This window comes from Ornithorhynchus anatinus, chromosome X2, assembly GCF_004115215.2.
Source record: "Ornithorhynchus anatinus isolate Pmale09 chromosome X2, mOrnAna1.pri.v4, whole genome shotgun sequence".
In the NCBI taxonomy this organism is placed as follows: Eukaryota; Metazoa; Chordata; class Mammalia; order Monotremata; family Ornithorhynchidae; genus Ornithorhynchus; species Ornithorhynchus anatinus.
Genome location: NC_041750.1, coordinates 28250257 through 28275599, shown reverse-complemented (window position 1 = coordinate 28275599; position 25343 = coordinate 28250257). Strand labels below are relative to the sequence as shown.

The following is a 25343-nucleotide window of genomic DNA, read 5'->3' as shown; positions in this document are numbered from 1 at the left end:
CACCGCCCACCCTTCTCCCCAACCCAGACTTAGGAGGAAAGTGTTCTTCCCTCCATCCCCCTCCCAGGTTGCGTCCCCAAACCGTGCTACGAAACAAAGCCTGGGCTTCTAGGGCTGCCGAAGCCTTCGTCTTTTTATTCTGATTTAGTTCTTCGCTCTCACCATGGTATCGTCCAAAGAACTGACTTCCTTTTTGTCAGTGATAAAAGTGGCAATGGACCTGGAATGGTATATTTTCCTGATAGGATGGCAGAATCCAGATTTGCATCAATCAGTCAGTATTGGTTATGTTTTTTTTTTTCCTTCTAGCAAAATTTCCTCTAGTAAGCAGCTTGCTTATGAAGTAATTTGTATTGCGATTGTTTTATGAACAAATAAGTCCATATTATTGTTTACTAGAAAACAGAAACATCAACACTTGAAAGATGAAAGATGATAAAATAGGAATAAATAATTTAATTTAACTATAACAATTTTCCCTTCAAAATTATATAATTAAAAAACCCTGTAGCTATAATAAATTTAGAAAATGTCACATCAAATGTAATAGCCTGTTTTCAGAAGCCTGTATGAAGAACTGTTATCAGTTTGCTGAAGGGTTTATGCACAAATATAATTTATTCAAGTTCTTGATGATGGCAGGGATTTAAGCACATTACAGTAATATTTCTGGGAAGAGAATGAAGACATATATAGTTAGGCAATAAACAAAGCTTTGATGTACCATCCACAACTATTGTCTCGAAGCAAAACTTTTCTCATCATTTTCTAAGTAACCAGCCAACAGCTTCATTCAAAGGCATAATTGTTAAAATGTGATTTTATTTTTTTTTACTAGGTTGACCTGGCACTGAAACTCTTTATGAAATTGTTTTCTTTTATTCATGTAATCACCAATCACTTCATACTGTCTTGTTTGCCCTTTGGAATTTTTGAAGAAAAACTGCTAAAATGCATATTGCGAATTATTAGCCATTTCTATAAATTTCCAGCCGATTTTAAGAAATAGCTTAAATTCCACTGCTCTTTGATTTCCCTTACTTAGTGCATTCGAAAATTATGTACCTCTCAGTGGCAGAACTTAGTTCTAAAGTTTGTTGCCTTCAGCTGAGTTAATTTTAAAAAGCATTAATGCCATTATGTTATTTTCGTGTTTATATTGGGTGAAGCTTATGAGTGCTTGGTAATTTGTAGATTTGTAGAGTGAGATTTGTAACTAGTTGCATGGGGGTCTGTTGGCTAGGTTAACATGCATTCAGGAGAAGTAGAAGTCACAGCCCTTACCCTGGAGAAGTTTACCATCTCAGTGGATTTCCTTGCATGAATTTTCTTCGATTGAATGTAGGGACCCGTTTAAATTTCTCCTGCAAACAAACCTTCGAATTTCCAGGACAATCGGTATAGACTCCTTTCAAATCAGCATTTGTTGGCTATTTGTCCACTAGCAATGTGGGGTAGATAGTAATAATAATAATAATGATGTTGGTATTTGTTAAGCGCTTACTATGTGCAGAGCACTGTTCTAAGCGCTGGGGGAGATCCCGGGTAATCAGCTTGTCCCATGTGAGGCTCACAGTCTTCATCTCCATTTTACAGCTGAGGGAACTGAGGCACAGAGAAGTTAAGTGACTTACCCACAGTCACACAGCTGACAAGTGGCAGAACCGGGATTCGAAGCCATGACCTCCGACTCCCAAGCCCGGGCTCTTTCCCCTGAGCCACGCTGCTTCTCTAGATAGGAAAAGAAGAATCTTTTCGCGTAGTCCTGGCAAATCATTTGCAGGGATGAGAGAAATATTCAGCTACCTGGACCTATGGAAAGTGTCCTATTCCCCAGGAAGTTTTTTGAATAAGCCGTAGAACTTTGCTAGTGCCGATCCACCAAATAAGTATCTGATCAGTGCAGATTTTTTGAGCGCTTACTATATGCAAGTGGATAGGGCACGGGCCTGAGAGTCAGAAGGCCATGGGTTCTAATCCCCGCTCTGCCACATGTCCGCTGTGTGACCTTGGGCAAGTCACTTCACTTCTCTGGGCCTCAGGTCCCTCATCTGTAAAATAGGGATCAAGACTCTGAGCCCCATGTGGGACAGGGACAGCTTCCACCAAGTTAACTTGTATCCACCCCAGCGCTTAGTACAGTGCCTGGCGCACTGTAAGCGCTTAACAGATGCCCTAATTATCAAGTTCTTAGTACAGTGCTGTGCACACAGAGCTCAATAAATACGATTGAATGAATGAATGTACTGTAAGCACTTGGGAGAGTACAATATAACAAAGTTGGTAGATACATTCCCTGCCCACGACCAGCTTACGGTCTCGAAGGGGTTATCACTGGACTCCCTAAATATAATTCTTAAGGGGAACAAAAACAACGTTTTGAGGAAGAAGGGGGGATGAGGTAAGTACCGTGAAATAGCTCTTAATATGAAATATATGATTTTCCTCTACTCGGTGGACCGTGGTCCCCAGCTTCTTGGTTGACCTTTTTCAAGCTGGAGAAAATTCCCTCAACATAAGGGAGGTTTTGGATGCTTTCGGTCCCCGGCCATCAACCGGTCATTGTCGTCGTGTAAATTCAAAAGCGTGATTATCTTACAACTTATTTTGCACTTGAAAATTGACATTTATTTTTCGAGTTAGCAGGAAATTGGCTAGGTGGTTTCCCACTCTGAGTGTTTCTCCTTGCCCCACATCCCTTTATTACTCAGGATTGGAGATTCTTTCGCCTTCCCTGCTCCAACCCAGGTGATACGACTTGGGAGCTTTTAGCCCTAGGGGATAAATGACCAGTCCTGTACAGGTGTTTTGTGCTGGTGAGTGGTTACTGTAACATCTGCTGCCAAAAGGGCTCCTCATCCAGCATCTTCCAGGAGTTCTGCTACATGGGGAACCATAGCTTCTGCGCCAAGTTTAAAATCAGTATCTCCCAGAACACTTTGAGTTTATTTGGTCAATAGCCGCGAAGAGCTATTTCAAATCGAGAAAAAAAGCTTTTATTTAATGTTTCAGTTTTGCTGTAGTGATCACTATTGAGAGCTGACTTGGCACATAGCAGTCTCTTTTCCTGGATAAAAGGGAAAAGGCCATGAGATAAGTTATTGATGAAATGAACTGCTGCAGTGGCGAGGAAATGCAGCTGGCCAATCCATGACAGAGTGGGAGCGCTATTAATGAATATATGTGCAGTCAACCATTCACAGGAGCCACATTGGTCTTGAACTGAATTGATCTATAGGACAATTCTAAATGAAATTGATGGATGAGAGCAAACACTGGCAGGAAGGGGCAAGGGAACGATGAAATACCTCATCCAGGAGCAGAATGACTGAGAGTTGACTGTCTGTGTGTGCGTCTCTCTCTCTCTCTCTCCCGCTCTCTCTGTCCGTCTCTGACACTCAGAGGTAGGCATCAGGAGTGGGCTGGGCCTCCCTAAGTTTATGGGGTTTTCCTAAAGGCCCCCTTCATTTCCTATCATCTCCAAAGTCCCCTGTGGGAATTTGAGGAGAGCTCGGTCACATTTTCCTCTTGCCCCTTTGGCTTTGCATTTGTATTTTTCTCCACCCGTCCAACTTGTGTAGTTTAAAGCCCCGGAGGAGTTCCAAGGTTGTCAGGGGTGATAGAGACCCCGGAAGCACCCTGCAAAGCCTCTCAAGTCGCACTTTTGGCCGGTGGCACTTACAGGCTCCGAAAGCACGTCCCCTTGATTTCTTTCCTGAGAGAAGCACCATCACCGAGCAGGGCCCCGGCCGCTGGCTCGCGGCAAAGAGGCGGCTATGAAATCCCACCTCGGGATCAGATAGAATTTCAGAAGCTCCTCTGTCACCCGTCTCTGCTCAGGCAGGGAGCTCCCTGAGCTGAGCTCCTACCCTTTCACGCACTGATGAATAAAACATGGGGCCCCGCTAGACTTTACTTACATCAGGGTCTGTGGACTCTGAATGCAACACCAAATTCGTCCGGACTCGGGCACCCAAACAGACCGTGCGTGCTGGCACGGCATCGGCTCTGGTGCCCGTAACTCAACACCTTCTCTCATTCGGTCTTCCCCCGCCGGGCCCCGGGGCCAGTAGGCTCACTGTCGAGGCTCGGCCCCGAGCCTATTGCTCTGTTGGCGTGGAGCAGAGGTTTCACACCCCAAGAGGGAGGCTCCCGTGCCAGTCAGCTCATTTCTTTCGCTTGAATTGACGCAGCTGTTTTTCGACAGCTCTCTTCCACGCGGCCCCAAATCCAGGGTTTGACAGGCGGGCGTGTGCTTTGGATTTGCGCTAGCACATTAAAGGTCACCTAAATGATTGGAGATGCCGCCCCACCCCTCACCCAGTCACCAGAACAACAGGATGTGAACTAATATGGTCCCTCTGTGCAGTCGACTCTGAAGTTTCAGCTGAACTTTTTTTTTTTTCCAGAACTTGGATTACAATCTTCTTTTAATGGTGGCAAATGTAGAAAGACAGCAATCTCGTGTTGCAGCCTCTTTCCCCAAATGTAATAGGATTTTTCAGCCATTCCAAAGAGCAGGATTGGTGGCTGAGGTGGTGCTCGTATTAAAAATAAATCGCAGCTGTGATGCTGAGGCCTCGTCATTCGTCTCCAGATTGTCATAGATTAGGTTTTTATTTCAGTAAATGAATCTATGGATAATTTTTTTTTTGGGGGGCGGGCGTTGATTGTCTTTCAATTAATCTCTGGAACATGATTATTCAACAGCTGGTAAATGTATTGTATTCAACTAGGCTTAATCTCAAAAAGTATAGGTTTGGATTTCCGCTCAGACGTGCTTGTGTTCTCTCCAGCTGGTATTTTTGCCAAATTTAGAAAAATCATATTGCTCCATATTTCTTAGAGAAGGAAATATTTGTCATTTTATGCCTACATTTCCGCTACTAAAATTCCCTCATTCCAGATTTAGCAGTATTCCTCAAATTTATTCCTGAATTTTGCAGAGCATTATTTGCGTGTTATTGCTTCATGTTATATGACACATGATGTATTTTTATTCTGAGGGGGAAAGAAACAAAGCATTTTTTGTCTGATTCCAAGATTCGGGGCTGGGGAAAACTGGTGCAACTTCCACTGGAAGGAAAGTAAGGATGGACTCCAGAGCCTGTGGTCTTCGGGGACGGCTGGGATTTTATGTTCCTCAAGGGGAATGTATTTTGTTGTTGCAACAGTGGGAGTGTAGCGTATATTGGGCGTCCCACTTGGTGCGGTGGACTGTACCAAGCACTTGAGAAGTATAGAATGATGAAGCGACACATTTCCTGCCCACCAGGAGCTTCCAGCTTAATGGTTGTTTTCCATCTAGGGATGAGTTTATTGTGCACATTTTCCAGTTGGAGAACCATCATTATTTCAACACCAACATCATCATCATCAACCACATCCCCAATATTTGAGTATCCCTAACAGATGAGGCTTTGCCAAACAGGATTTTGATCCAGTGTCCCTTAGAACATAAAGACCGAGAAGCAAATGACCAAACAAACCACTGTTAAGGTTGTTCCATTTTTGAAATTCGTACTACAGAAGAGGGAGGCAAACTTTGAGAATCTTTCTGGGACCGCATCTTTTATCAGATCCCAAAGAGGCTCGGAGGTGCCGTCCTCACTGTGGAAGGGATAGTTGTTTCTGGAGTGAAACTCCTACCCTGTTTCCAGAGCAGCAGGTGGCCAACCCACTGCCCTGTTGGAATGAAACCCAAGACCCCGGGCATCACGAGCGGCTACTTCAATGCAAAGCTCGCCGTCTTTGTGAGCACAGCTTGGACCGGTGGCCACGAAGACCAGGGCCGGGAGTCAGGAAGGGTGGGTTCAAATCCTGCTGTGTGACCTTGAGCAAGTCACTTAATGTCTCTGGGCCCCAGTTTCCTCATCTGTGAAATGGGAATAAGGAAGATTGTGGAACAGAAACTGGGTCCAACCTCATTACCTTGTCTCCACCCCATCACTGAGAACAAAGGAAGCACTTATTAAATCCCACTGCATTCTTTTATGAAGACATTGACCCAACCCAACAACAGCCAACTCCTTCTGAACAAACTCAATAGGAGGTAGCAAATTGTAGTAGAACGGCTTTTCTGATTCCCTTTCTGTTGTTTTTGCTTACGTGGCCTAGTGGATAGAGCTTGGGCCTGGGAGTCAGAAGGTCCTGGGTTCTAATACTGGCTCTGCCACTTGGCTGCTGTGTGACCTCTGGCAAGGCACTTCACTTCTTTGTACCTAAAATCCTTCATCTGTAAAAAGGGGATTAAGATTGTGAGCCCACAGGGGCAGGAACTGTGTCCAACCTGGTTTGCTTATAGTCACCCCAGTGCTCAGTGCCTGGCACATAGTAACCTCTTAACAAACACCATTATCGTTATCGTTACTATTACTGTTATATTTTTTCTATAATATGACTGTTACCAAATCTAAATAGTTGGCTCATTCTATAGTGGGTTTGTTATAGACATCTAGATAAGCATCTGATTCCTTTTTTCTTTTCCCCCCCAAAGTATCTGTACCTTGGAATATATGTTCCGTAACTCTCGAGAAAACTGTAGGGTGATGAATGGTTTCTGTTTGAATTTTAAGGTTCATGTTTTATTCGAACTGACCAGCTAGATGGGGAAACAGACTGGAAGCTAAAAGTTGCTGTGAGTTGCACTCAGAGATTGCCAGCTTTGGGGGTAAGCATCTTAGCTATTTGTTATTTTTTTTTTTTCAGTGTAGTGTGATTTGTGTAGCATTGAGTTTTTATAATTGAATATACATTCATGAAACTATCTTTATTCACCCATTCCGTATTTCTTTTAAAGAGAAACCACGTATCTTGGAACGGTCTGATGGAAAAATCAGTTTTGTACTCAAACGCAACCTTTTCTTCCTTCAGCACCCCACGGGGATTCTTTCGGTGAATGGGAGGGGTGTTGAGAAGAGGAGGGACAACACTGAGTATTTACACGGATGGCCTGAGTTTAAGCTATCCTTGTACCCAAGTCAGAAAACTCAACGGAGGAGCTTACTGCTAAACCACTAAGGGGAAGAGAGAGAGTCGCAAGAGAGGGCCAGATCGGAGTTGGCTGGGGCAGCCTGATTACATCCCTTGACTTAGGATAGACGGGAATGGCGGCCGAATTCACCCCCCTGAGCCAGCCTGTGTTCGCGACTGGTGGAGATGGACAGTGAGCCACATTGCAATGTGTGTAAGCGGCCAACGGGATTTGGCCTATCACAGTCATTTTACGACCGGTTTCCTCTCCGTTGTTGTCCTTGACACTGTGACTTTTCCTGGGCCTTTCTAATTGACCATGCATAGTTGAGGCCTGAGGTTGGGATTTCGTCCTGGCTTGTACCGATCCTTCAACATCAGCTCTGCTTCCCTTTTACCGTCTATCCCCCTCGGGCCCCAGGGGCCTTCCTCTCTTCTCTCCTGCACAGAGACCCTTAGAAAATGGTAGTCAGAGCTGTGGAATGCCCTTCTCCTCGGCCCCATTTTCTGCCTTCGTCCTATCTCCTCCTCATGACCCCTCTCCTGCTGTTCGACACCCTCGCCCTTCCCGCGACCCCCACGGGGCACCTGCTGCTGACCTCGGTGTCCGGATTTGGGGTGGACACCGAGTCGTACTGGTCCCAGGAGGCCATGCGGGGTGGAATTGATATTTCTCGAGAAGGCTTCCCGTTAATTTCTCAGCCGAGCTCCTCACCGAATAGATCGCAAGGTGGGTTTACTGCCCATTTCTCCAGGGAAAACTCGGCTCACCCGACGAGCCGACACCGAGCCGGGCGAGGTCAGTGTGCCGAGCTCCCCCTTCAGGTGAGTTCACCCCTGGTTTCAGCGCTGTGACAAAGGGATTATGTCGTCGTCGCTGCAGACTCGCTCGGGGAACGGGCGAAGCAGCTAATTAACCGTGCCTCCATTGCCCTGGAAAGTGACAGCCGCGCCATTATAAAAGACAGAGGACACACTGCGGGCGGACGTGCACTGATCTGCGAACTCCGCCGGATAATGAAGCCCAAACACCGGCTAGCTTGATGTCCTAAATATTCCCTGCTTACTGAAATGAACATTAGACTGAAGTCCTTAATAGAGAGGGGCTTTTTAAAAAAAAAATAATGGCAACTTTAGTGTTCTGGAACCAGGGAATTTCTAGTTGTAGCAATCAATCTGTCCTCCACGTACCGATTGTGTGAATTCAGAAACTGCTGTAGCTGAATCCCCTGAAAACTGCTTCTGCCCGCCCTCTTCCCCCCCGGGGTATCAGTAGTCCCCTGGGCACGGCTCCCTCCCGTCAGGCGACGGGCATCCTATTGAGGAAAGACAACCCAGTGGGCCTGCATCCCGACGCCCGTCTTGAAATTTCATCATTCCCTGCAGATCGGAGGCAGTGTGGATGCTGCTCGCCCCTGCCGCCCTCCTCTGCTTTTCAGAACGTTTCCGAGGGCCTTGCGTGTGCCCCGGCCTGGGGCTGGCGGGGTCACTGGTTCTCTGTCCGGGCTACTGTGCTTTCATTCTCCCTTTGGCCGTGCAATTCCCCTTTCGCTGTTCCTCCTTTTCCTCGCAACTACCCACCAGGCCCCCCGCCCACTCCCAAGTCCACGCCCTCGCCATCATACTGGGCCACAGCGGTGCAGGTCACCCGGTGCTCCGCACTCCCACAACGTGGCCAGGACCGTGGTGCCTGCGTCGGCCTTTCCAGCCACACGCGCACTCGTAGGTGAATCTCACAGTCTGTGGCATCATCTTCGCCCGCCGAGGACAAGTGTATAGTATTTATTCTATTAAAGTGACTATGATGGCTTCCCAAATGACTCAGTTTTTACCTGAGGTCTGTGGTGGTCACTGTGCTGGACGGCGACCGGGTTAGCCCCCAGCCTCTCTTTCTATAGTGGGTGCCAGGGTCCTTCGAACGGGACCCAACTGCTAAAAAAAAAAAAATAAAAATCAGAGGACTTTCTGCGGCCAATGGGAAGCTAGTGTTTTTTTGTTAGGGTGCCAGAGCAAGTTGTACGGAAGCCATTGTTTCTACGGGAAACCATGACAACCATAACTGTTAACCCATTCATTTTATCAACTGGATCCTCCTATCACGGGGCGCACGACATAGAGATGTGTGTCATGTGCTTCAGCCGTGCGGGGCTCGTTTGCGTATGGGGGAAAAAGCAGAAATGGGAAATGGTTTCCTCTGGTGCTCGCTAAGGGGTCACCATCATTTTCAAAGGGCTTGTCACGTACTAGTTTGTCCACACTCGCCAGGGATAACCCGAAGCTCCAGAAAACCGTGGAAGGAGTTGCCACAGGCCAAGCATCCGTTAGACAGTGGCCTCGTGGCAAACCCTTAGGTGAGGGATTGTGAGGTAGGGTGTAATTCCCAATCCCAAGAGATCCTTGATTCCACCCAAAAGCTAATACCTCGAGAACTCTGCTTTCAGCTCCTTGAAAGGCCTTCAGGTCGACTGTCTCACCGTTAGTCCAAGCAGACCGAGCCTTAGGAAAGGGACAAGGAGGAAACGGGGGCGCCTACGTCCAGTTTCAGGGAAGGATTGTTGGGGGGGGGGGTCTTACAGTTAGGAGGGGAGCTTCAGAGACCAGAAAATGCTATCTGGGAGCACCCGGGGGGGTGTTTGACAATGAGGAAGGATTTTCGTTCTTCAAGTGGCAGGGAGAGGGAAGGAGCACCGGGGATGAAAGAGAAGCTCGGCTCAGTCCTTGGCGCTGGGCTCTCAGCGGTCCCGTGTTGGAGGGGATCTCCCCAACCCTGCTGCTATTGGAGTCAGATCTGCAGTCACGCTAGATGGAATTTAACTCAGTTGTCCCGCCAGCCTCCGGCTTTCCAGCTGTTTATCAATTCAGAGCTGCATCCGCTTCTCCTGCTTGTCAGCAGCTGCTTCCCCTGCTAGAGAGCAAGCTCCTTGCAGGCAGGGATCCTGCCTACTAACTCCGCCGTACTCTCCTAACCGCTTAGTACAGTTCTGTGCACACAGAGGTGCTCCATAAATACCCTCGATTGACTCGTTGGTTTATCTGTGCCTAGAGTTGACCCCTACAACTGCACAGGTACCAACTACAGTTTGACTCCTTCTCGTTCTTTCTAATTGTAGATATTCAGTCGTGCTTCCAAATTTGAGTTGCTTCTATCCTTATTCAGAAAGAAAATGTAAATTTAGGGGCGCGATTTAAAAATTCACATAAACCCCAGGTACTCAAGGAATCACAGGGTCCTGGGAATTGCATTAGCAGTCCGTCACGACCACGTCTGGGTCAATATATCAACTTCTTATGGCAATGAAAAAGCCGTGGAGATTTCATTTTCTGAGCTTCCTTGTGAGTTTTAAGACAAACCACAGGCGAAAAAGCAGGTTTGAAAGTACCTAACGGTAATTCGTGAATGCCACCTGCTGGGCTGCTGTTAAAATAACTGGGAAGTTTATCTTGAGGTGAAACTTGGGGACCAGTGCAGCAGCAAAGCCACCTGGGAGAACAAGAGTCAGGGTGTCCCACGGTGTCGGCCAAACCCTTTCGGCAGGGCGAGACGTTCCGTGCTCCGGTCGTGTTCTGTCGGGCGTTATCCCTCCATCCCCGCCCGCTTCCTTCCCTCTTAGTCTCGGGCTGTGTTGGGAAGACAGACGAGCCCGTGGAGTCTAGGGATGGCAGAGCGGTCACGTCCGTGAGAACGAAGGGACTCCTCCCTTTCCGCGTCCGGTGGTCGAAACGTCAAAATACCAAAGGAGGATTTTTTTTGGTGCCACATGTGGGAATGGATGACAGAGGCATCTGTTGTGGGAAAGGGAAGTTTCACTGACCTAGGTCGTTTCCCAAAGTGAAAATATCTGTCTCGCCTGGAAAGACTCGCTCTGCGAACACGTTTCTGTTGTGAGGCGGGAGGAATCTGCCATTTGGCTTTCAAAGTAGCCCGTCCAATTTGGTCTCCGGTCTAGCGGCTTAGGCCGCCCGGAATTGTCACTCATTTTGATTTCCGTATCTCCCGGCTGCAACGGGTTGTGGCGATCTCGTGTTGTCGTGAGCTGTCAGTCCCATCATCAGTCACCTCATCCCGGGTGACACCAGAATAAATAAGCCTGCAAGCCCCCCGAGCGTTCTGTAAAGAGGAGGCCCCGCCACCGCCAAAGATGATCGGGGCAGATTCCGTTGTCTTCCCGAACCGCTTACGGCGATCGGAGAATTAAAATTTCAGCAAGCCGTTTCACGAGGGCCGTGCTCCCGGTCCAGAAACTCGCCGGTTAGGTTTCTCGTGGTCCCGCCGGCGGAGGAGGCGGGGCGGAGTTTCCTCTCTGGTGCCGGTGATCAAATGAATTTATTAACCGCAATGAGGTCACAGTCATTTTCAATAAATGGTGACTTGCTGATTTATATCAAAAGATCCATACAGCAGTAAACAATACCATTTACATTTAATTAGTTTTATTGAACCAAAGGCAATTTTATTTGTAATGAACCACATGTTATGATTAAGGATGTATTTTAATGATCTTTAAGTAAGGCAGACAAATGTTGCCCTTGACCTAATAGAGGAGGCTTTCCTACATTATTGATAACTTGAGAGTGATTTCTAAATTATGATTGTGAAGTGCACAGACAGACATTCTCATTATTATGCCATTATTCAGTCATTTGATGACTAATATAGTAGATGAAATGCATTCTTTCTAAATGGTCATGTGCCTATAGGAAAGGAAACTGTTGATGGCGTGTAATTTACCCCCGTTTATCAGAATGTAATAATAGTAATAGCCGTGGTACTTATTAAGCACCTACTCCGAATAGAGCACTGGACTCGGAGCTGGGAGAAAACCCAGTGCCTGGCACCCCACGGGGCTCCCAGATCTTCAAAAGAGGCCGCTTCTGCAACATTTTCATATTTATGAAGTGGATGACCCAGATGCTTTTAAGATTATTCTGATGATAATCACTATGGTTTTTTTTTAGGACAGTTCCTTGTCCAGAACCGTGGTAAGCATTGGGCTAGACACATACTAATTGGATCCTCGTAGTGTAGAAGTCATGGAATACTCATTTGCCCTATGGAATTGGGCATATTCTCCTATTTGCTTTTATTTTGTTTTTTGTTTTTTAATTTACCAGGATACTATCCCCTGGTCTCAGTGCAGTGCCTCGCACTCAGTAAGCGCTTAGTAAATACTACCGATGGATGGGAATATTACCTGAGCTTTGATTTCTGAGGCTTGACGCTGGGGTTCGCTAAGCTATTTGCTGGGTGGCGGAGCCCGGGGTGGTGTTTCTGCTTCCCCCAGGTGAACTGCCCGCCTCTGGAAAGGGCTGTGCTCACCGCCACTGCAGTTCTAGAAGGATTAGCATCTCGCCATTATCAATTTCTGCAGCACTTTGGCTCGAAGAGCTTAGAATTATGAGTCGACTGTTTGCAAAGTTCCACAAATCCTCATAAATTCTCTGTTGAATGAATAGACCGGGAATAAGGTGAGAGGTCAAAGCAGGGCAGTAAATTACTTCTGCCGGGAACTAAAGGAGCCCAGAAGATCCATTTTATGGGTTTTAGTAGCCGTTCTTCGTGATTCCTACTTTGTGCCCGAACCCATTATCTTTCGCCTTAGAAATGAATCCTAGCTGCACCCGGAGTTTCCTCCCTCCCTCCTTATCTCTCCCTTCCTCTTCCCCTCCCTCTCTCTCCCTCTCCCTCCCTTCCTTGTCTGTTAATGTTCACTAGGTTTTCTGGTAAGCTCACTCTTCTCATATTTGGAATTAAAGCACCACGGTCAGAGCAGCTGGTGCGCTCATCTTGGGGCTCACAGTAGCATCTGAGAAAATAGACATTTAGCTGCCATTTCTTCTTGTTTCTTCGTGACTCCTATCCTGGTACTGCGTCTGCTGCCCCGTGGAAAGGCTTCAGATTTTATTTATCTTCGGTTTTTCTCCCCTTGTGCAGTCCGCACACGCTCTGTGAATTCCATCCCTTTCCAAGGAATCGAGGAATTCCCTCACGATAGGGCCCTGAAAGAGGGGATTCAGCTGGGATGGGTGTGCAGGTTTCTACCCAGTCGCAGGGTCCGTGCCATCATCAAGAACCGGAACCAGCGTAGAGGAAACTGGGGCCGGGAGACCACTGTACTGTGCTTGAACCTCTCTGGCGCTCCAGGAGGGAAATGAGGTTTACATCATGCATGGGTGTGATTCTCCAGAGGTGGATTGAATCCTTGGAGTTCCTGCCTCCGTAAATCAGAGTCCATATGACCACCCACTCCGTGGCTGTGCTCCTGTCCTACTGCATTGAAGGAGTCTGCTGAAGTGTCAGTCAGGAGAGGAGGGAGGTCAGAGCCTAGCCTGACAAGAGGGGATAGGATCTACTCTTACAGCCTGGGCATTTGAAGTGGGCTCTAGAAAGCAGACATGAAAACCCATTCCCTTGCTTCCCAAGTTAAAGGTCAGCAACAGCCCGAGCTGGGGCAGAAGCTGGTAGAGGGGTAATTCGGAGGGGGACACAGGCAGGGAGAGCAGTGCCAGGGTCCTCATTGAGGAACTAGGGGCTTCTCTGGGGCTACATTCTTGTAGCAGACACGGAAGGCAAGGGCAGAGCCAATTTAGGGCGGCCCGGATCAGGGGAAATGAACCTGGGACGATTGAGGTGGGGACTCTGAGGTCAGAGGTGGCCATGACAGTGACGAGGAGGCCAGGAGGGAGCTGGGTCAGGAGGGGGTAACTGGTATCGGCCAACCAGTCGAAACCCTGCACACAGAAGGACCGGCGCAGTTCCGAAGAGCGACAACAATGTTGAGCCAAATGGAAATTTCGACACCCCATGGGCCCAGGAGCCTGACCGGTATCAGTGGATACACCCACCAAGTGTGAATTCCAGTTTTGTGGGGAATAAACTGCAGGTAAAGGCAGAAGTTCTTAGCCAACTTTTACCCTGCAATGTTTCATCTCTTAGCGAAGGTATCAATTTATCTTGGAAAATCATTCTCGCTTGACTTGTTTCAATAACAGTTTTCATTGTGCAAGGGCATGTGTGTGGTATTGGTTTTCCCCCGTTCCCGTCCTGACCAAAGAGAGAGACTATTTTTCCGTCCACAATAAAGCACATAATAGCCTGGATTATCTAAATTATAGGCGCTAACAGATGGTGAGGAACTGAATGATACAGATATGGAACACCCCATCCGTATTAGTTTCATAGGAATTATTCCTTGTGAAGCCGGTGAAAGCCAGCTAGAAAGGCCCGGGGCCGAATGAGCGGGTGCTGCGCAAAGGATTTACCACCGGCGGCGGCCACCGCCGCGGCCCGAGAGCCGGGGGTCGAAATTTGATTTCACTCCATGCCCTCACTCCTATTTTGTGAATAATGTGAGGCTTCACCCCCCTACGAGCAAAAGCTGGTGGTGCTTTACTCTTCCCTCAGACAGTGGAGTTCAGACCTACACTGTTCACCTAGAGCAATTTTACATCCCAATTTTACTGCATTTTGTGGGAAGGAGTTGGAAGCCATCTTTGGGATGATTTAAAAATGACGCCGGCTGCTGCGTGCGGTTGAGTTACCCGATGGTAGTTCCTACCTGGGAAAGACTATTGTTTCGGACGATAGTGGAAACGCCCACTGTTTCCTAACTTTCAGTTGACAGACCATCATTTAGATCCCGTGCTCACGACCCGGGTCCCCGGACTCAGTAATTAACACCCCAGCCGACCCGAGGGGGTTTTCATGAAGAGATTTGACATGTTCAGTTTTTTGTTTGGACACTGCCCGCTGGTACACGGGACGTGGTCTGGGATTGAGAGATGAAGAGGAAGCTATTACAAATAATAATAATAATAATAATCATGGTATTTGTTAAGTGCATACTATGTGCCAAGCACTCTTCTAAGTGCTGACGTAGATACAAGGTAATCAGGTTGGACACAGTCCCTGTCCCACAAGGGGCCCACTGTCTTAATCCCCATTTTACCAATGAGGTAACTGAGGCGCAGAGAAATTAAGTGACTTGCCCAAGGTCACACAACAGACAAATGGCGGAGCAGGATTAGAACCCACATCTTCTGACTCCCAAGCCCTTGCTCTTGCCACTGGGCCATTCAGGGTCAGGATTCTGGTGGGTTGCAGTTTTCAGTTTTTAAAGGAAAGTTTCAGAGAGTTTCTCTCCGTTCCCTCCTAAACTTGTTTCGTCCCCCAGGACTTCTGAAGTGTCCGATTTTTCTTAGAATTATCAAGCCGTTCCATTAGCGGTTTGTCTAATGGCGTGGCCAGTACTGGAATCCATTCCCATCCAGACTCCAGTGTGCGTAAGATGAGATAGATGCCCCGGCCCACGGGGGCTCAATAAGTATACATCATTAATGGCAGCACGTGGCCAGTTAAGGGATCCGGGTTCTGTTCCGGGTCCCCATCCCCGACCTCGGTGACAACTAGCAAACTGCTCAGCCTCTCGTGATTCTTCCACCCGCTAATCAGAAAAGATTTGGGAGTGTTGCGAAGTGCTCTGAGATCCTCTGGCGAACGTAGTCCCGTTCGTCGAGGCACCAACACTAACTTATTCCCCCGGGATGTTCTCCCCTCACTACCTTCCCCGGTCCCCAGAGTTACCGCTTGTCCATTGCTTTCTGGGCAGTCTCCATGAGCCACAGAGAAAATGAGGATTTTCCAAACTGAGAGAGCCTGTGCGAGGACAGGAATTTTTCTTCGTAATCATCGTGGGACCAGAGGTGCGCATCAGATGCTGAGTTGATGTCACTAGAAGGTTGATTTCTGGCTGGGAAAGGCCACCCTGGAGCAGAGAGAGGGACTAAGCAAGATAATCATCTTTTCCATCTCTAATTTCTGTAATTCTACTAAGTGGCTATGATGGTGTGAACACCCAGCTGTCCCCCGTCTATTAGAAATGGATACCACCCAGGAAAGAGAGGCGCCAGATTAATCACCTGGCTTGGCGATCACAAAGGTAGATTGTGAGATAGACGCTAAACTCCTCCCGCTAGATCATAAACACCTTGATGGCAGGGGTTGTGTCTCCCTCCTCTGTGGTACTCCCCGTGCGTTTAGGACAGTGTTCTGTGCACGCTAAGCGCTTAGTAAGTACCACTGCTCGATTGATTTGATTGATTGAAGAAGACAGACCGGTAGTCTGCAGGGCAACTGTGGATGCAAAAAGTACCCGTCCCTCCCTCGCAGCGAGCGGGTTGGGATTCTGCTTGGACCAACGTCTGGGTATTCCCCTTCCCCTGGGGGTCCGCACCCGGGCCCTGAGCGCTCTGGCTTCTCACCGGCCCCACCTGCTCTTAGGCCCAGACCCCAGGCAGTGGTCACCATCCGCTCTCTAGAAAAAGCATCAGTCCTCGTGCTCCATAGGGGAGAGCTAAGAGTTGCTCACTTGAGTGTTTCTTTACGGGCTGTCCACGGTTAACAAGCTACGCTGATAATTAATCTTTCCCTCTCTTTCAGGACCTCTTTTCAATCAGCGCGTATGTGTATGCTCAGAAGCCCCAGCTGGACATCCACAGTTTTGAAGGTACCTTTACCAGGGTAAGTGAAAACTTGATTCCCTTGTGCTCACAATGGCAGTCTGCGGTGACTGAAATGTACAGGACCGTCGCGCTAAAGTCACGTGTCACGAGACCCAGTATGAAAGGGGTATTACGTTATGGATCGTTCCAAACCGATCCCGTCATAAAGACCGAGCGAGAGGGGCGGAAGAAAAACTTAAAATTCTAATGGTTTGACAGAACAGGTGTAATTTTTCTTGCCCTATAATGACCCTTTCTGCGCCATTCAGGACAGACTTGCCCAGCTCTATAGTTATGATTCTGCACCCTGATGTCAGCAGACATTTACCACAAAACCAGGCCTAGACCTTTCTCTTTAAAAGGACAGACGTCGTTCTTTTTTGTCATCCATCTCATTTTCCAGAGGTAACAGTCAGTAATCTGGCGGTAAGCCTCATTTTTGTCATTTACCGCGGCCCACACTTTTCTGGAGGCATGAACACACTGAAAACCGACTTCCTATTTAGAACGTTACAAAGTCGTTTATCAGTTTTGGAATCGTAGAGTATAAAAACAAGGCTTTCCTCTAGTTGAAATTTGGGACTGCCTCAGGTTCGTAGTGAATTGCCAGCAGAATTTCCCGACTGTGACAAGGAGAACCTCTGTTGGTTTCATTCTTATTCACGCAGAGGGATTGGCAGAGATCATTTCCCGTTGCGATTCCTTCTCGTATTGTTGGTATAATTTGCACTTATAGTTTTCAAGAGTGCAGATTGGCTCAATATTTAATTCCTTTCCAGTTCTACTCAGGTTCACACTTTACTGAATAATTACCTTTCTGAAATGCTAAGTATTAGTTTCATTGCTTGTGATCTAAAGAGCAAAGCTGAGAACTCTTCAGACAGGGCTGTCAAAACACCATAGTGTATGTGGGGTGTGTGTGTGTGTACGCACACGTGCCTGTATAATAAACTATATTTGGTACATAGTCACAATGTAGCACATACGATTCTTTATGGTTTTTGTGGTCACAGAAACCTTTTTTTTAAAAAAAATTTCAAAAGAGTTTGAAAACTGCCCTTAGAATCTGGTTAGGCGATTAACTGAAGACCCCCTCTCCTCCATTCCCAGCTTGCAGGTCTCAGCACCTGAGTCGGTCCTTGGATGTTACCTGGGATTTTGCCTCTGCTTTAAAAAACCGAGCGAGCATCGCCTCATGTCCTGGAAGCTCTTTCCGATTCTGCAGAGGGATAGGGTGAGGGGGTTTGGGGGTAAAAGCAGCAAGGCATAGTGGACAGAACAAGGGCCCGTGAGTCAGAAGGTCATGGGTTCTAATCCCGGCTCCACCGCTTGTCTGTTGTGTGATCTTGGGCAAATCACTTCACTTCTTTGGACCTCATTTCCCTCATCTGTAAACTGGGGATTAAGACTGTGAGGCCAGTGAGGGACAGGGACTTTCCAACCCGATTTGCTTGTATTCACACCGGCTCTTTGTACAGTGCCTGGCACGTAGTAAACGCTTAACAAATGCCGTAATTATTATTATTCTTATTAGAAGGGTCGCCACCACTTCCCAGCACCCTTCACTTCCCTGGGTCACTCAAGTGAGCCGCTTCATTTCTTGTGTCTCACAGCGGTGCCCTTGAGAACTAGGGAGAAGCTGTGTGATTGTGGGCCGCCTGGTGCTTTGATTTATTTCTTTTAGGTCACTCCTTGGTCCTCAAAGCATTTTGCTGGACCCAAAATGGTAGGTGTGGCCTGGTAATCGGAGTACCAACCAGACCCTGGCTGGGCTGCAGTTGAAAAAGACTTAGGGGTCAGAGTCAGCGTCAGGGTCGGGTTTGGTACAAAGCAGCTTTAGAGCACTGTCGTCTGGTGCCTGGATTTATTAACAAGAGTAGAGTGGAAGAGCTGGCAAGCAGACTCTCTGTCCTCGATTTTCCTGCACACTTCTGGCACCCGAACTGTGTGAAGGCTGTGGAAAATCCGGCCCAGCCTACTGGACAGCGATAAAATACTCTTTCAAAGGGAAGGGGATGGAAAAGGCAAGCCTAAGGGGGCTTCTGTCTTTAAGTCAATGATGGCAACCAGCCTTGCTCAGCCACCACAGAGCACCGAACCAGAGAAAACGAACTGCAATGGCAAGTGGTGGGACTCTGGTAGGATCTAAGAAGGAGTTTTGGGGTGTTTTTTTTTCGCTAAGGGCGATGAAACCCCAAGACAGGCTTCTCAGTCTGGTGGTGGACTCTCTGGCTCCAGTGGTGTTTAGGAACAAATTGAGAGCCACCTGTTCTGGTAGGTGAATCAGCGTTGTTTTTGGGGGGGGGCCTTAGTCATTCACTTGGTCTGGAGGCAGAGGGCTGGATGAGATAGCCCCTTCCAGCTCCATGACTTGCTTCTGACTTTAATGTATCATAAAATTCCTTTCAACAACTCCCTTCCTAGATTGATCGGAGCAGTTAGGAGAGATCACTCCCATTGATAATTCCAGCGTAGTGTCGAACCGTGGAAAGTATCCCTAAATATTTGGTGCCACCGGCTAACACCGTTCAGATGGTCTCCTGGAAAAAGGAGTGGACACAACCACTTCACGAGGACGAATAATCCGACTAGAAAAGGCACTTAGTACAGAGCATTGCTCCCAGTGGACGCTCAGTGCAGTCCAACAGCCTATAAGCAGGGCAAGGTCAGAATCGTGTTCTTGAATTTTCTTTTGTGTGAGATTCAGGTCCGCTCCCTTCCACATCAGTAACGGTGAACCTTCCTTTCAGTATTATTGATTTTTCCAATGTGAAAAACATTCTTTTCATGCCTAATAGTATCTGAAAGAATTGAAAGTGCTGATTGGTCATTTTGGGGGGAAATGATTTTTCTCATGATAAACGGTCTTATGACTTCATTTCAAGACGAGTTTCCATGGAGCTCTATTGAACAATCCCGTCCTTTTTACACTTCGCTATTTAAAAAAAATATCGCTTGATTGATAATGAATGGGATCCAGCAGGGTCATGCCCTACACTCTGAGCCTGAGGTGCCTGTGTGGAGACCTTGGGTGGAGAGCAGGCGCCCCTGGGGGGACAACTGAAGGTGGATGTATAATAATAAAAATATTGCTAAGGATATTTGTTAAGTGCTTACTATGTGTCAAGCACTGTTCTAAGCCCTAGGGGAGATGCAAGCTACTCAGGTTGGACACGGTCCATTTCCCACACGGGGCTCACAGCATGAATCCCCCATTTTACAGGTGAGGTGACTGAGGCACAGAGAAGTGAAGTGACTTGCGCAAGGTCACACAGCCGACAGGTGGCGGAGTCGGGATCAGAACCCGGGTCCTTCTGACTCCCCGGCCAGAACTCTATCCGCCAAGGAGGACGGCCTCCCGGGGGAGGTGGCTGGGGGAGGGCCCGGAGCTTCTAGAGGTGGGGCCGGGCCGTCTGTAGAAGAGCCTCAGTCTGGACCCTGGCAGCTCGGACACTGCTGCTGTCCATGGGTTGTCCACAGGGATCATCCAGGTGGTCACCCTCGCCATGCTGCACCACCTGGGGAAGTTGGATGGTGCCACTCCCTCCCCCCAGCCCCCCACTCCGGGGCAATGGCCCATCATGCCTCCCCACTGCCCACGGGAGCTGGAGACCACACCCAAGTCAAGAGGCCACCTGGTCAGAAGCCGCCAGGCACATCCACATCGCCAAGCCCGGGGCCACCCGGCCCATCCCGCGGCCACCCAGCTCTCCTCGGTAACACCCCGCGCCTTGCACACCTCTAGTCCCAGCTCTGCCACTTGTCAGCTGTGTGACTGTGGGCAAGTCACTCAACATCTCTGTGCCTCAGTTACCTCATCTGTAAAATGGGGATTAACTGTGAACCTCAACGCGGGACAACCTGATGACCCTGTATCTACCCCAGCGCTTAGAACAGTGCTCTGCACATAGTAAGCGCTTAACGAATACCAACATTATTATTAGTCTGTAAATTTGTCTTCTAAACCATAAGCTCACTGTGGGGAGGGAATGTGTCTGTTTATTGTTATATTGTACTCTCCCAAGCACTTAGTACAGTGCTCGACACACAGTAATCGCTCAGTAAATACGATTGACTGACCGCAGTTCGCCCAGCTCAGGAGCAAATGGCTTTTTAAGTGGGCCGATTTAGGAGAGTTTGAGGTTTCTCCCATTGTACATTTGAAAAACTAGTTCAGTGATGAATTACCTGAGAGATTGAAATTGGTTTAAAAAAAACAACCTACCTAATTATGTATTCACATAGCACAGCTGTCATGGTCTCCTGAGTAAATAATCCATGTTTCACCAAACTGCTTAATTACATATTTACCCTCAGAAGCTGAACTTTTCTGCTATTGTATCTTAAACAGGGTTGTTGGCTTTTCCAACTCAAATTTTGATTTGTTACACAATGTAGAGTTGCCTGGGATATGGGTCATTCCAAATAGAATCTCTGCATTTAGGAGTCTAGCTGGCTAGGTTTGTTTTTCTCAAGTTCTAGCCTTATGTGCCCAGTTGGTTTTTCTTGGTGTCTATAACAAATGTATTGGGTCAAAACCAAATTTTAAATTAATTTATCCCTCTCCTAAAATGGTGATGTTCTGGAAATTTAAATGATTCTATGAAATCTATTTGAAAATGAACAGTATTTTTTTTCCATACAAAGCCGCTAATATGTCTGACGTTACTTCGGTAAATTTCCCCCTTTCCTCTCTTTCCCACTTAAGGGGAGCTGGGAACAAGGTCTTGTTCGCTCTGCCACCGGGCTATTTTGTTGACTCCTCCTAGCTCTGGAGAAAGATAATCACGAACACAGATGCTCTGTGGTCAGGGGACCGTAAAATCACCGGGGGCTACGATTGTTCGCTCCCAAACGCTTGGTCTGGATGCTCAGTAAATGCTATTGGCATTGATGGGTTGATTGATTGGGACAAGAAGAATCCCCAAGAGAGTGGAGTGGTAGAGACTGGCTCCCTGTGAAATGGTCATTTGGTGTGGTAACAAGAAAAACATTTCGGTAGCGGGCACGATAGTCTCCTGCGACACACGAAATCCCGAGTGGGATTTGATTCGTCCCAGAAAGGAGTGGAGCAGTCTGTCTGTACACAGTTAAAGGGCAGAATCAGCCCAGCTTGGCTGGAACATTGCTGAAAGTACGTGCCAAGGGTCTACATTTATTTGAAAACCAATTGAGTGCATGGGGATATGTTAAAACCCCTGTGTCTGCTTTTATCAATCAATCAGTAGTATTTATTGAACGCTTACTTTGTGCAGAGCACTGTACTAAGCATTTGGGCGAGTACTTTACTGTCTCCCTTGGGGCCTTGGCAATGGAAACCCCTTATCTCATCTGGTTTTCAGTGGCTTCCAATCCCAATTCTTCTGTGTGTGTACTTAAAATATATATCATAGATTACTTATATTAATGTCTGTCTTCCCCTCTAAACTGCAAGCTCGTTGTAGGCTGGAAATGGCTTTACCAACTCTGTTATAATGTACTCTCACTATTACCCTATTTATTTTGTTAATGAAATGTACATCGCCTCGATTCTATTTAGTTGCCATTGTTTTTACGAGATGTTCTTCCCCTCCACTCTATTCATTGCCATTGTTCATGTCCGTCCGTCTCCCCCGATTAGACCGTAAGCCCGTCAAACGGCAGGGACCGTCTCTATCTGTTGCCGACTTGTTCATTCCAAGCGCTTAGTACAGTGCTCTGCACATAGTAAGCGCTCAATAAATACTATTGAATGAATGAATGACTACTCTTCTAAGCACTTAGTACAGTGCTCTGCACATAGTGAGCTCTCAGTCGATACCGTTGATGATGGTGATGTGTGTGTGTGCATGCTGTGACAGAACGAGAGAGGGTTTACGGTCTAGTTCCAAGCCTCCTACCACTTCACCCTAATACTGCCACTGTGCCAAGCACTGGCTCCCTCCCAGCGCTTAGTACAGTGCCTGGCACATAGTAAGCACTTAACAAATACCATAATTACTATTATTATTTAAAATAATCCAGCATTAGATACGATGTTTACGAGACCTTCGAAGACTAATCTGATTGTAAGCCGGACAAATGAGTCAATCATGGGGTGATGAGATTCCATTTTCAGACTTAGTTATGCTTTCATCTCGTTCTATCCATCGTGCATTACCCTAAGATTTCACCCTTAATTTCCCATCATTTGGGATAAAAGCACGATTAACTTTTAGCCGTTCCTTAAAAAGGAGGAAGAACACAAGCAGATAAAATGTGGACCAAATGATTCTGCAAAGTAAATCGAATATTTTAAAGCTGATTTGGTTAAATATGCCAGTTTCTCCTTGGCCGTTAGTGGGGATGCCAGCCTGAAAACCATCAGGTCCGGTTTTAAGTCCTCACCCTGCCCGAGATATTCTGCAATCCTTGAGCAAGCTGCTGGATAAGTTGTCCTGCTTCCTTATCGCTTCCATGTGTATATATATAATAGTATCTGCCACTTCTCCTCCCTGGGGGTTTCCTAAGGTGATATTGGATAATGCCTGCTAGCCTGCCTGCCTGTACAGGATTGTGATCCCTATAAGAGCCAGCCGGAGCCATGTTTTTCGCTTTTCTTCAAACTGACGTTCTGGCTCTTTTCCATGTAGGGCAGCAACGTGAAGTTTTGAGTTCCCTTCTGTGACACCCTTGCACTGAGAATTGCACCTTTGATTCACCCCTCCCTCAGCACCACAGCACTTATGTACAGATCCGTATTTATTCATATCAATGTCTATTCTCCCCCCCCCAAGACGGTAAGCTCATCGTGGGCAGGGAACGCATCTGCTAATTCTATTGTATTGTACTCTTCCAAGCACTTTCATTCATTCATTCAGTAGTATTTATTGAGCGCGTACTATGTGCAGAGCACCGTACTAAGCGCTTGGAATGAACAAGTCGGCAACAGATACAGAGGGTCCCTGCCGTTTGACGGGCTTACGGTCTAATCGGGGGAGGCGGACAGACGAGAACGATGACGATAAATAGAGTCGAGGGGAAGAACATCTCGTAAAAACAATGGCGACTAAATAGAATCGAGGCGATGTACATTTCATTAACAAAATAAATAGGGTAATGAAAATATATACAGTTGAGCAGACGAGTACAGTGCCGAGGGGACGGGAAGGGAGAGGGGGAGGAGCAGAGGGAAATGGGGGGAAAAGAGGGTTAAGCTGCGGAGAGGTGAAGGGGGGGCGGTAGAGGGAGTAGAGGGAGGAGGGGAGTGTGGGAAGGCCTCTCGGAGGAGGTGAGTTTTAAGTAGGGTTTTGAAGAGGGGAAGAGAATCAGTTTGGCGGAGGTGAGGAGGGAGGGCGTTCCGGGACCGCGGGAGGACGTGGCTCGGGGGTCGACGGCGGGACGGGCGAGACCGAGGGACGGCGAGGAGGTGGGCGGCGGAGGAGCGGAGCGTGCGGGGTGGGCAGTAGTGCTCGATAAATACCATCGATCGACTGAATGTCTGTCTAGATTGTAAGCTCGTTGATTCACTCATTCAGTCAATCGTATTTATTGAGCGCTTTCTGTGTGCAGAGCACTCTACTAAGCTCTTGGAAACTGCAATATGACAACAGGTAGAGACAATCCCTTCCCAACGATGGGTTCACAGTCTAGAAAAGGGAGACAGACAACAAAACAAGTAGACAGGCCCTCGTCGTGGGCAGGGAATGTGTCTGCCGACTCTGTTGTATTGCAGTCTTACAAGTGCATGGTTCAGTGCTCTGCACACAGTACGCGCCCAATAGATACCACTCGTTGATAGAGAGATCTTTGAGTTTGGAGGCATTTTCATTATTGGACTTTTTCACAGTCTCTTTCCCAGAAGCTTCCCGAGAATGCAGTTTCTGCATTGAGGGGAGTTCTATTGCCAACTATCACGCCGCTTCCACTATTCAGGCCTTTCCGATAAATAACCCTCTTTTCAAAAAGCCAGTTGCCACTGTTTGCTAAGAAATGTAAATTATTGAGAAAACAGCTTGAAATTCTAATGTTTTTAATCCTCCGCCCAAAGCGAATGGTATCTTTTCAAACATATTATGTTTTAGCAGAAGGAAACTTGAAAGAGGAAGTTATTTAGTGATCATTTCTTTCCCATCTTCCGATCTTTATTTTGTTCTTTTGGAGATCGGTAAAGACTCTTCTTTACCATAATTTCTTGATATTAGGAAAACGTTCCTTTTCTGAATTCTGTCATTACTTACTGCAGTGTTGGAAGAAAACTGCACAGAAGCTTGGTGTTTACCAGCCTGTAATTGTGTGTTGGAACTAGGCTCGCCTGACTAAAATGGCCACAGAAGAATCCGAGGAGAGGCAGCATGAATCTCTCAAGCTAAGTAGCAGGGAATATTTTCATATGGGTTCGGGAAATACCAGGAGAGAGCGTATTTATTTTGCATCTACCCAACGTCTTCCTGAGTTTGGGAGCAGTCCCCACAGGGGGCTTTATCTTGAGTGTTTCTCTCGCCTAAGGAAGTCATAGAAGAAGTCTCATAAACTTAAAAACTCACGGGTTGAAGCGATCCACATGTCTAGTAAAACACAGAGGTGGAATTTCCTCCCTCTCCCACCTGGTTAGGGGCTTGCACAGTACCCTTTGACACAATGACAGCGGGTGGAAATTACGTGGCCGAAAATGGCATCGGGGTGGTGTGAGGTCCAGATGTCGGCGTGGGCCTCTTTGCTTTGATCGGTGTCACCCTCCTGCTCTACTTCTCCTCCTCGAGTGGTCTCACGATCACCACCATTGTGGTACTCGTCTAGCAAGGAAATGGAGAGGTGTGAGAACACTAAGGCTAAGCTGCTAGTCTGCCCCTGTAAGCTTTGGGCGGGGAGAGTGTCTACCAACCCTTGTATTCTCCCAAGCACTTAGTACAATG

The 25343-nt window shown here is 47.4% G+C and overlaps 1 protein-coding gene across 6 annotated transcripts in view; it reads left to right on the top strand.

Annotated features, from left to right (window-relative positions):
* ATP9B (ATPase phospholipid transporting 9B (putative)) overlaps positions 1-25343 on the top strand; it is a 185023-nt gene that overhangs the window by 67946 nt on the left and 91734 nt on the right. For all 6 annotated transcript variants that reach the window (XM_029052670.2, XM_029052669.2, XM_029052674.2 and 3 more), the window contains 2 exons: positions 6576-6670; positions 16409-16489. In XM_029052670.2, the coding sequence (XP_028908503.1) occupies positions 6576-6670; positions 16409-16489 (176 nt within the window). The remainder of the gene's footprint in view (positions 1-6575; positions 6671-16408; positions 16490-25343) is intronic.